Source organism: Mastigoproctus giganteus, chromosome 11, assembly GCF_048544385.1.
Source record: "Mastigoproctus giganteus isolate SK-2022 chromosome 11, ASM4854438v1, whole genome shotgun sequence".
NCBI classification, from domain to species: Eukaryota; Metazoa; Arthropoda; class Arachnida; order Uropygi; family Thelyphonidae; genus Mastigoproctus; species Mastigoproctus giganteus.
Window position 1 is genome coordinate 148,634,972 of NC_143585.1, and position 12,256 is coordinate 148,647,227.

Sequence of the window (12,256 nt, forward strand, 5' to 3'; positions counted from 1 at the left end):
TTTTCTCGATGAAAATCCTATGTTTCGGGGTGAGTATTTATTATTCCTACTGAAGCCGACGAGCTTCCTTGCACAGTGATCTTGGCAGGTCGCACAATGGTTTTAATCACTGTGCTCCACACACCATGTGGAAAAGGGCTCTGATTCAAATTCCGTAATTACAGTTAGGACCTTTAATGGAATTTTTTTTTAATCGGCGGCGAGTTTGTAGATTTCAGGCATGCACAGCAAGGTCTCCTCTGTACCTTCGGAAATTGGGTTTTTCGGTTTTTCGTCTAGAAAAACCGAGCCAAGTCGACCGGAGAAAACGGAAATTTTATGGACATCATATCTAGGGTTTATAACCTCGGTCTTGAGTATCCTTTTTTTTATAGTTTGTAGTGTAGACAGTTACCTGTTTATCAAGGTAAAAAATGAGAAGTAAAAGTCGCCTTTTTAAGAAATTAAGAAAAATTTAGTTATATTTTTATATCACAGGCGGCAGAACAGTATCGTTTTATATTTCGTTTTGTGAGGGTACTTTATTTTGGAGTAAAATTCAGTTGCTAAATTCTGTGTCCTATGTGTTCTAGAGTGGTAAATATATTTAAGCAATAAGATCCTACAATCTAAAAAAAAAAAAAAAAAAAACCTGAAATTGAAGGAGAGTTGTTAATTAACATGGATCTTAGTTGCTGCTATGTGCAGTTTTGTTTGTAAACATTGCCAAACTTCAATTTTTTTTAAACAGTATTGTGATAATGGCAAGAGTCGATAGGTTGTTAGCTGTACCAAAAGGTGAATATTTAGATAAATGCGGAGTTGTAAGGCCCATCGAGACTGTCCCTAATAGGTATCTGCCCGCATGGAATCGTCTGCCCTTAGATGGGAAAATACCTGTTATTTGGAATACAGAAAATCAAATATTTTTCACGAGGAATAAACTAGGAAATTCGGTATGTGCAGGTTCATCTGAATTAGAAAACATGATTATTTATTAAAAATTAACTCGTAATTTGGCATTCACGCCTAATTTTTCTTCATTTGATTTCAATTTTTTATAACTATGCTTTTTAAATACAAAAACAAAATTAGTATAAAATATACTTTTTATTTATTTATTATTTTTTTTTTTTTACGTGGTAAATGTGTTTTTGCTGTTGCTCCAAATAAAATATTGAAAATTTAAAGATTAATATCATGGAATTGAAAAGTTTTAAATTAGCAAATGTTTCATCGAATAATACGTTTCATATACAGTAAATGAAATTCGTTGTAATATTTAGGATGCTGTTAACAGTACAGTGTTTATATTCCTTCTCTCTCTGGATAATTCAGAATTTTTTTTCTCTGGTGCAGCATAAGCCTCAAGCTTCCTTTCACCATATGGCTAATAATAGTAATAGCTCTTCCTGAATAATTAGGGACTAAAATCATTCCACTCCTACTATTACTTTCCCTCTACCTTTTTTCTTTTCTAAGTCTAATAGGGACAAGTGGATAGTCGAGTTATTATAGAAATCTTTATTGCAATAATAATAGTAATACAATGGATACATTGCAATAAGCCCTTCACGGCCACAAGGCCAGGGGTTAACAGTGATATTACAATATGTAAGAAAGGAAATTAATAAATTAAATATAAAATACATATATGAACGAATCAAAAGTAAATAAAGCTCAACACTCAAAGTATAACACAATTATAAACATCACAATGTACAAAGAATATACAGGTGGAAAACTACGTTGGTTGGTAGGCCATCTTCATGTCGCATTGCTGGATTGCGGCGTTAAGGTGAGCTTCAAGGAGCAGAATCAGGGACGGGGAAGTACAATTAAGGATGCGGCGTCTATACTCCTTATCACTAGAAAACTTATTAAGGTCAGCATCCAAAGACTGGGCATATGGAAGTAGCTGATATGACAGAAACCTATCGGATAGGTGGAGATGGCTGAGATGTGGGCATAGAGTTTGAGTCGCTCTGAGGGAAGGCTGAGGGACTCTCCAAGAGCACAGGTCCCAGAATGATGGTGCCGAGATCTTTCCAGTGATCATTTTTACAGTTGTGGTAAGGCATTTCACCCTAATCAGCGTGGGAAGCTTGTGAATTTTTATCAAACTGGCCATTTCAGTTATCTTATCCCACACATATACAAATAGATCCCTGAAACAGTGCCGTCTGGGTGGTGGTATCCATCTGAGAATAAGTAACCTTAGTCTTAGGTGAAGATTTAGTTATTCGAAGTAGTGCAATATCATGGCAACTCGTGAAGGTATTCACAATATGAGATATAACTTAAAACAATGCCGTTTTACTAATATTCTGATTTATTCAGATATAGCTATGTATTTCTGATGCGCTTGCACTATACTGTATTTATACATAGTCTAGACTCTCCCATAGCTTGAGGCTTATGCCCTAAACGCTTTAGGGCTATCAATTATTGGATACCACTTATTTCCGCGCAGTGGGTGGGGTCATAGATAGGGGTGGACTGGCCATAGGACTTTCCGGGGGAAACCCCGGTGGGCTGGAGGCCAGAGATAGATGGAGGCCGCTGTGATTTTGGTCATAAACACTAGTATGAGGTGCTACAAGTTTTTTCCTTAAGAATTTTTAACCCAGTCCGCCTCTGGTCGTAGAACGGAGTGATTGTACGGTCGAGTTCTGTGATTGGGTGATTATTGTGAATGCGTTTAGTTTCTGATTGTTTTTTGTCATTTATGAGATAAGTTGCAAGTACAAATTATTATTATTAGCCATAGGGTACAAGGAAGCCTGAGGCTTATGCTGAACCGGCCAAAAAAAAAATTTTCCCTATTACCTAGAGAGGGGGGGGGGGAGGAATCACCAAGAAAGGGAAGAATGATGATATCCAGCTCAGGACCCTGGGTGTGCTAAGCCCATACTCACCAGATGTGAGCCCCTGGGGGTGAATGCCATGACTAATGAAAAAAAGAAACACCAAGCCAAATTACAAATCAAAGTTAACCTTAAAAAAAGTGCAAATTCCTGCTCCTCTCTAAGGCAAAACTGCACTTCAGTAAGGTGCAGCTTTTGCCTGTGTTACCAAGTCAATCCAAAAATAAAATGAAATAAACTGAAATAAAATAAGGAAGATGAAACAAAGCAACACCCACCTCTGGCAGCATCAATGCACATCTCCCACCAAAAAATGAGCACCACCCCCTATAAATGGAAACAAATAGAGAGAAATGGGAACCCACAAGTACCACATCTTAAAGGGGGCACTGAGTGTTTGTGAACTCCAAAAAGGATCATATTTTGGTCATTTAATGTTATCATCATTAATGTTTATCATTATTAATGTTTGGTTTGTTATATATTTTCTTATTTAACGTATAGAAGGTGATGGTCATGGCTTACTTTTTACTTAAGTTCGAATCTTATTTATTATTTAACATCTGGTTCTGATCATATAGGGATAACTAGGGCTCACAATATCAGTCAAAATCTTAATACTGGTATTTCGGTATTTTTAATTTATGAAACCGGGATTAAAAACATTTTTCGTTTTTTTATCCAGGTTAAAAACAAAACATTTTTCGCAATAAATTTTGATGACAATTAGGTGCAATAAAATAAGGAACAAACAACTAATTACTTGAATTTATGTTTTAAATCAAACTTTTATTACAATAATAAATATTATAGCAAAAAATTATCAAACACACAGTTATTCTAAAAACAAAAAAATTATCAAAAAATTATCAAACACACAGTTATTCTAAAAACAAAAAAATAAATAAGCATCCACACTACCTGTCCGAATAAAGTGAGTTCTTAAAAAACTCAAGAGTGTTATCGTTTAAACTGGATCTAATTTTGGTATAGTAGTAGTAGAGGCATGTGATGCAAGAAAGCAAGTGTATGAGCTTATCCAGCATCAGCCAAAAAGAAAAAAAAAAAAAAAAAAAAAAATCACACAATTCCTTCCAAATTGCCTATCCAGTTCCTCCTTAAATTTATTTAAGCTATCAACTTCCATGAAGACAGATGGAAGTTTGTTCCAGCAATTAACCACCCGCTGGCTAAAGGCAAATTTCCACACATCTATTCTACATCTGTCTTTTCTTAATTTGAATTTATGCTCCCTTAGGTTTGTAATCTGAACAAGTGGAAGGATCCCATCAGAATTATATATATATATAATTAAATATATAATCAAAATATATATTTAATTAGCAGCAGAAAATGCCCTTTTGGATTCTGTGCTGGTTGGTGCTTTGTACTGAGATAGTCGTAGACGAGTTGCAGCAGTTTACCCTCCCATTATTCCCCCATCTTCAAAAAATCTTGTTTCCTTTTTATCAAAAATAAAAAATATTTTTTTTTTATCCGTATTAACAAAAGAAAGGGACTGACAGTTAAGCTTCGTGAGGAAATCAAATCTAAGTTGTGGAGGGGGGATTATTTATTTATTTATTAATTTTTATTTCCCTGTACCTTTGTATTGCCGTCACTGACCATTGTTATGATTTTCGTACAGCAGCTCCCCACAAGCTACCTGACTGCATTAAAAAATGAGAATTTTCAGGAACTGAGGGATATCCCCCCCCCACATGAGTATATATATTATATATCGTATGCATTATTATATGTGAGCCGTCAGTTTCTCAAGAGCAATGACACAAATATAAAACAAGTCATTTATCATACAAATATACTTACAATACATAACTGGTGTTCATTTACATCTAATCTATTCATTTTTCTCATTTAATCTGTTAATACATGCTATCATTTCCATAAAATTTCTCTCAATTAACAATCTCAACTCTCTCTACATCTTCAAATACTAAACTAATTCAATCTTAATCACTTCCTCATATATCTCTTAATCACCAATATCAATTCTCTTCACAACAGCAATCCATAAGTTGCTAACTGAATGCTAACAATTCGATGTAATCTCTCTTAATTTAGCAATATCAATTTTCTTTACAACTTTAACAATAAATCAACTCAAAACTAAATATTTCCTTATTTCTGTTGTTTCTTCAACTTCAACCTTACTCTAAAATAATCTCCCACTTTATCTAAGTATCATTTCCAAAACAACACAGTTCAGGAGACTTACCTTCCTTCTCTTTCACAGTGGGATTCCTTTGTGCGGGTTCCTTCCACGGAGTGCGGTGATCTCTCTCTCTTCTTAGTTGAACTCTGCATCTCTGCTGTATAGCTCTTCCAGTACTGTATTATTTCAGGATTTTGAGAACAGTTCTCTGTTAATACTGAAGAAAATTATCACAGCAGTATTAGAAGCCAAGGCACCATTTGACTGACTTGTTATTCAACTTTCAGATTAACTTCTAGCACAGGAACATGCCCGGCGGAACCCTTCACTATATAGCTGGACACTCCCAGAACCGGACCCAAACTGAAACCAGAACTACCACTGGAAGTCTGCAACCCCTCTGAACAACCACAAACCCCTCTGTTGGTGCGAGCACCTTATTTATTTCCTTATCGTTTATTTATTTATTGAATTGATTGCAAGTTAGAATCGCCCCTTGTACTCTTTTATATGCAAGCTTATGTGCAAACCCCTCTGGGGTTTGCACATATTTACATATCTCCCCCTATCTAATTTAAACTTGACCCAATCACGGTGTTAGTCTTTAAATTCGCTCTTCCTCCTTTGGTGTGAAAAACAAAATATTTTTCCCACACAACGAAATGCTTTCATCTTTTATCTCAAGATCACCTGTTCACAATACCTTTGAACTGCTCTGTACGGACACCCTTTTCCAAAATGCACTAAGTATCTCATCCTCAAGTAGCAGTGTAATAGAGGGATTAAACTATTGTTCAGAAGCTTTTAATTTTAACATTTCCGCACCTGCCATACCATTGTTCACCATATTCCTTAATTGCACAACCAGTCCTACTTCCACTAATGGAAATATTTCCTAACAATGTTTTTGTTATTCCTTAAGTGCTTTACTTCCACACACACACACTGTACTTACTAAGAGAAATATATTTGTAAGATTTTATGTCTTTCAGTTTAATGATGTTTTCAGGTTTCCGTTGCATTTGTACTGTGTATAACAATCCCTCATTGCGAATTCAGCAGTATTAATGATTTATTGTTGTCGATTTTATAACTTTTATGTGAATAAATCATGGATAATTATTTTTTAAATAAGTACTGAAAAGCTGGCATTTTTTGTATCAATACCGGAAAAAAATGACTGGGATCCCGGAATCTCAGTATTGTAAGCCCTAGGGATATCCATTGGCTCTTTGTTGGATAGCAGTCAATGACTAAATACAATCCTTTTTTGAAGCCCATGGGCACTGATATTCCCCCTTTAAAAGGCGATGCCTGCGAGCTCCCAGCTCCCTCTACAGGGTTATTACAAAGTAACTTAACAATTTTAAACATCTACAAGCACCATAATTTTGAAAATTGGAGGAAGAAAAATACATCAAATTAAAGAGGAACACCTAAAGTTTTGATGAGCTACGGCTAGCTACAGATTTTCAATATGGGCACCAGCAGTTATTCAACAAACATCCCATTGAAAATCATGTTCCTCCCACACTTTGTTTCAGGGGTTACTTTTGCTTTAGCAGCAGCGATTCTGGCCTTCGGTTCAACCATATTCTTTTGTAATGGTGGGCAATAGACCATGTTTCATATAATCCTAAAGATAAAAATCTGTTGGCGTCGAGTCTGGGGATCGTGGAAGCCAATGAATAGCATTAAAATGACTAATCAATCTTCTTTGGAAGTGCTCATCCAGGCATGCAGTGCTATTACTTCTCAATAATAATGAGAAGTAGAGTAGCATCTTGTTGAAAGAATAATTGCCCATTGGGATCATCAGTGGTGATTTGTGGTATCAGAAAATTTTTAAGCATATTGAGATAAACACTCAGTGATATTTTTCCATTAAAAAGAAAGGCCCATAAACTTTCCCTGAACTCAAAGCACAGAACACACATTTACTGTGCCCCCAAACATGAACATTGGGTGTGTTGACATAGTCACTAACATGAAATATGGATTCATCACTGAACACGATAGGGCGCCTCCGTAGCCAGGTGGGAAGGAGCAGCAGAAGTAGCACACGCTGCTTGATTAGACCAGGGTTCGAGCCCATCACCACCAAATACGGAGGATGCGGAAAGGTCAGGGAATAACCGCCGCATATTCCCGGAGCAATGTGGCCTTAGTTGCTAATGCTCCTAAAAACCAAAATAACAACAACAACTGAACACGATATGCTCAAGCATGTCATTTTCATCATCATGCCTTGCCGGCATTTCCAGACAGATATTGGCATGCTTCATTTATGTTTTCATTTGTGATTGCTTGCACAACTTGATAGCAGTAAGGCTTCAGCTGAAAGCAGTTGGTTGTGGTAGCACAGTTCATGACTTTCGCATGCGATTTTCTCAAGCTTTCTCAGGAATGTACATCTCACTTCCTCCTCTGTTTCATTACCTCACACTTGTTTGTGCTATTGATACACAGAATTTCTGCTGCGAGGATTCTTCTTAAAATGAGTCTGAAATCATCTCTGAACATTGCTGACTCTGTTTCCTCAACCCAAAAAACACACTGCTTTTTTGGCTCCAGTGAAATCCACCATTTTGTTGATGCTACTGCAGTACCTCTGAGGGGGAACAGACAAAACTGTTAATTGTTTCAAAACAAGCTTTACTGTTGTGGCTATCTCACCACCCTATACGCATTCATTTTATCTACAACACTACTATCAGAATATGATAATACATTACAAATTACATTATACATTACAAAGTAGCACTAAGCTACTTTGTAATGTATAATGTTGTCGAGGGAGGGGGGGATTATTATTATTATTATTAATAGCCATACGGTGCAAGGAAGCCTGAGGCTTATACTGCACCAGGAAAAAAAAAAAGTTCCCGAGTTACCCTGAGAGAGAGAGAGAGAGTGAGTGTCAAAAGTAGAAGGGAATCACCAAGAAAGAGAAGAATGATGATATCCAGCTCAGGACCGTGGGTGTGCCAAGCCCATACTCACCAGATGTGAGCCCCCGGGATACTTAGCTTAGGTAGGGTGTTTATTCCACACTCTCCGCTGTTTTGAAATTGGAAAATAACTTCCCGATTTTAAAACAGCGGAAAGTGTGGGTGGGCGTGGGGCCAGATTTTAATGTTTGTAGGCCTTAGGCACTTTTATTCTGTAGAGTGCGAAAAGAAGAGTAAAATATGAGTGGTGAGCTGTATTTTCAGTTTTTCATATTCTGATCCTAGAATAATTTGTATTAACTGTTTCAAGTGATTTAAAATGTCTGAAGGATATATGCGAAAACACGAATCTGGTTATGAAAGAAGAAACAGCTTTGGGTAAAATTAAAAATTCATTGCTGAAATATATAAATGTTCCAAACCACTTCTGTAATAAGCCTACTCTTTCTCAATCTGAAGATTTCAGTGATGGCATTCATAGGCCTACCTCTAGACCTACCGACCAATGAAGGAACAAATAAAGGTCAAGTTGATATAGAATTAGAATCAGACCAGGTGGATTCTGTAGTGTTGACATCAACAACTGATGTAATTGCAAATAAGGATGAATCAGAACCTGTGAATGACATAAGTACCCAAAAAACATCTGTTACTGTTTCACCATCAGATTTCACTACTGATCCAGCTAAATGCTGATCTCGTTGCTCAAAAATGTGCCATCTCAGAATTTAGAGTGCAATTTGAAATCAGCTTCTGAAAAATTTGGCGAAAAAGTAAGATATGTAAGAAAAGAATCATTTTATAGGAAAATGGGAAATGGCAAGGTCGTTAAAAGAGACTGGCTAATATTCTCAGAATCTTGGAAAAGTGTATTGTTATGTGGGTATGTTATTTAAAGACAGACTTAATGAGATATGTAATCAATTTCAAACTGGATTTGATGACTGGAAAAATGCACATACAAGAATCACAACGCATGAAAAATCAAAACAGCATTTCACTTCTACATATAATATATTGCAGTTCCGAAAGTCTACCCGGATTGACACAAAATTGAAAATTGAGAAGGAAAAAGCAACTAAATACTGGACTGAAGTTTTAAGAAGAGTAGTGCGGTAGTGAAATTTTTGGCAGAAAGAGGTATACCTTTTCGTGGTGATAATGAGCAATACAATAATCTTAACAATAGCAACTTTCTCGGGTGTATTGATCTTCCATCTGAGTTTGATCCTTTTCTAAAAGAGCATATAAGAAAATATGGAAATCCTGGCAGTGGAAATGTTTCTACCTGTCTTCAACCACATACAAAGAATTTATCAATTTATTAGGGTCAAAAGTGTTGGCACACATCACATCTGAAATTAAAGAAGCCATATTATGGCATCAGCATGGATTCAACTCCTGATAAAATTCACACAGATTAAGTAGCAAACCCGGTTTGCTTATAGCTATGTACAGAAAGAGGCTATACTTGACATGTGCAGTAAAATTTTTATGGCTTTCATAGCTTGAGGCTTTTGCCCTGTACTTAACCATGTCTACTTCACTTACTGCACCATCTTGCATCTCGTGGATATATCTTGTTTACATGCCTACTGATGAGATCCTGTAAGGATCAAAACCTGGATCAGGGTAATGGCATTGGAGCAGTGCCTTTAATTTAGAGTAGTGCAATACAATTGTACATTTATCTCACATTGTGAGATCAATGACTAAGTAGCAAATGCAGTTTTCTCATAGTTATTGTGTATCACATATTGTTGATATTGTGTGGATACCTTGTCACTAGGTTTCTCAGATCTTCATGCCTACTTTCTCACCAGTGAGTTCCCAAAAAATGACTGAAACCAGGTCTGGGTAGTGGCATACACTTTAAATAAAAAGCACCATATCTCCTGTTGAGAATGATGCACTAAAGAAGTTCACTAATGGAGAATTGAAGCACTAAAGAAGTTCGCTAATGGAGAATCGAAGCACTAAAGAAGTTCGCTAATGGAGAATGAAGCACTAAAGAAGTTTTTTATAGTTTTCATAACTTGAGGCTTTTGCTTTATACTTAACTCTCTCTCAAATTAAATTAGTAAGTAATAATATAACAATGCAATAAATTGTATTTGGATCTGATTAAAAGTTAAGCATGATATTGTTGATATTGAATTAAGGAAACATAACAACAATGAAATCAATGTGAATAGAAAAGTTCATTCCACTTGTTTTGTAGGTATGTCCCATAAATTATTAAAAAAAACAATAACTTTGAAGGTTATATCAAATAAAAAATATCTCACTTTGTTCAGCAGAATCTTTATAATGTAGTGCATATTTTGAGAATAACCACAACGTTGATCTTGATTTATTTACTATGTACGATTTGTTCAGTACTGTTATTAAAATAGCTAACATATATGAAAATTGGAGATTAACAATTACTCCTTGGAGAGAAATATATTTACAGTGATTTTGTGATTACCCTTGTTGAGCATTTATTTACTTTAATTTCAGCTTTACAGAACGTTTTGTGGCCGAGAATTTGATACTAAACCAGATCCAATAGAATATAACAGCTTGCATAATCCTGATCTGAAGAGCTATTTACATTCCCCATCTCAGCATCAATATTTATTAAAACATAAATTTATTACTAATGATGACAGAGTTGTATGTAGTCTTCAGGAGTTCAATAAATATCGAGTTTATATTCGTTATATCCTAGCACAGAAAGTGGTCCAAAGGAGAAAAGAAGAGGTAAGCACATTTTTGCAACATGTAATGATAAATTAATTGCATGTTTAATTGCATTGGGTCTTTTAATTGTAGGATATAAGTGACTTGGGCTTATCTTAAGCTAGGGTGGTTTTAAATATTTGTAGGCAGTACATAACACTCACTACGGGAATTCATTTCCCTACATACAATTAGATTGCTGTTTAAGTAACAAGGCAACTAAGACCACGAGGCATCAGTACATTGTGTCTATAATATCATGTATTCTTCAGTCAGATTGTCTGTTTTTTATTAAAAAAAAACCTAGTTTTATAGTTATACCTCCAAAAATTTCTAGGAGGTGTGACTATGCAGTCCTCATCAAAGACCAAATAACCAGCTCAACTATTTTGAAAGAAAAAAAAAGCCAATAAATTTTTCTCCTTTTGAGAAGGGACATTTTAACCCAGCCTTTTTCCCTATGGTGTGGATGGTAAGTGTATCTGCTGTGCTAGTCATGAGGATTGCATAGCAGCTACAGATTTACATTATGATAAGTTGTAATTTTACAACTTATAACATCTTTCTGTTTAATGATACAGGGTTGGGCATTTATATCTGACCCATTTCAAATTGTTGTGATTGGATGCAGTAGTTTCTGTTTTTGCAGATTAAGCCATAAAATTTGAAAACAAGGTCATAAGCTGGTTGTAAGGGATGGAGCATTGCCGTGCCATACTAACAAGTATTAAACTGGTTACTCCTTTCATTCAATTATGGACCCTTCAAACAGGGTCCATTATTGCAATTCAAGGGTCAGTTCATTGGATATTTTCAGGTAGAAGAGCTCCATTTTAGGAACACTTTTGTCTCCTTTGTTAGGAAGTTTCATGAAGAAGGGAAGTGTTCAGCCATCCCTGCACATATAATAGCCAACATTACATATAACTAAAGTGACCAGACATCCCGGATTTCAGTCGTTTGCCCCCCATTACAAACTGTCCGGGAAAATGTTCCGGATTGGACATGTCATATTAATGGCAAATATAATGCTAATCATTTGCATTATGTTTGCCATTAAGTGGCATCAATAAAAACACAACTGACCGTAGAAATGCTGAAAGCAATACTACAAGTTAAGTGCAATTTTGCTAATCCTTGTTAAGAAATTTACAAAGGAATAGCAAATAATGAAGAATTATTAAGAAAAATTCACTCAGCGAAAAAATATATTTAATTTCTCTTGCTTTTATTATTTCACAGAAAAAACATAACCTTTTTTCACTATTTCAGTCTTCTGCAATTCAGCCTTTTTCAGAATTTTAGCCTTTCTGTAAAAAAATAAAATAAAATAAAATATAAGCAGTTTTTTTTTTTTTTTTTCAGAAGTGTGATTTTTTTATATATATTTAGTTCAAAGAAGTATATGTATTTAATTTATATTTTGTATGTGAATATTATTTTATAAATAAAAAATTAAATTTAAAAAAAAAGTGTATATTGTTTCTAGGGGGTTGTAAAATCCCCCCGTAGATGTCTGGCATTGGAATACTAAGAATCTGGTCACTTTACATATAACA

General features: G+C 35.3%; 1 protein-coding gene across 2 annotated transcripts in view; it reads left to right on the forward strand.

The window, feature by feature from the left end:
* The first annotated feature begins 632 nt into the window (after positions 1-632).
* The window catches only part of LOC150078510 (uncharacterized), a 110,212-nt gene continuing 98,588 nt past the window's right edge, over positions 633-12,256 (forward strand). For both annotated transcript variants that reach the window (XM_090384850.1, XM_090384851.1), the window contains exons 1-2: positions 633-935; positions 10,476-10,718. In XM_090384850.1, coding sequence (XP_090240976.1) covers positions 741-935; positions 10,476-10,718 — 438 coding nt within the window. In that variant the 5' untranslated portion in view covers positions 633-740. The remainder of the gene's footprint in view (positions 936-10,475; positions 10,719-12,256) is intronic.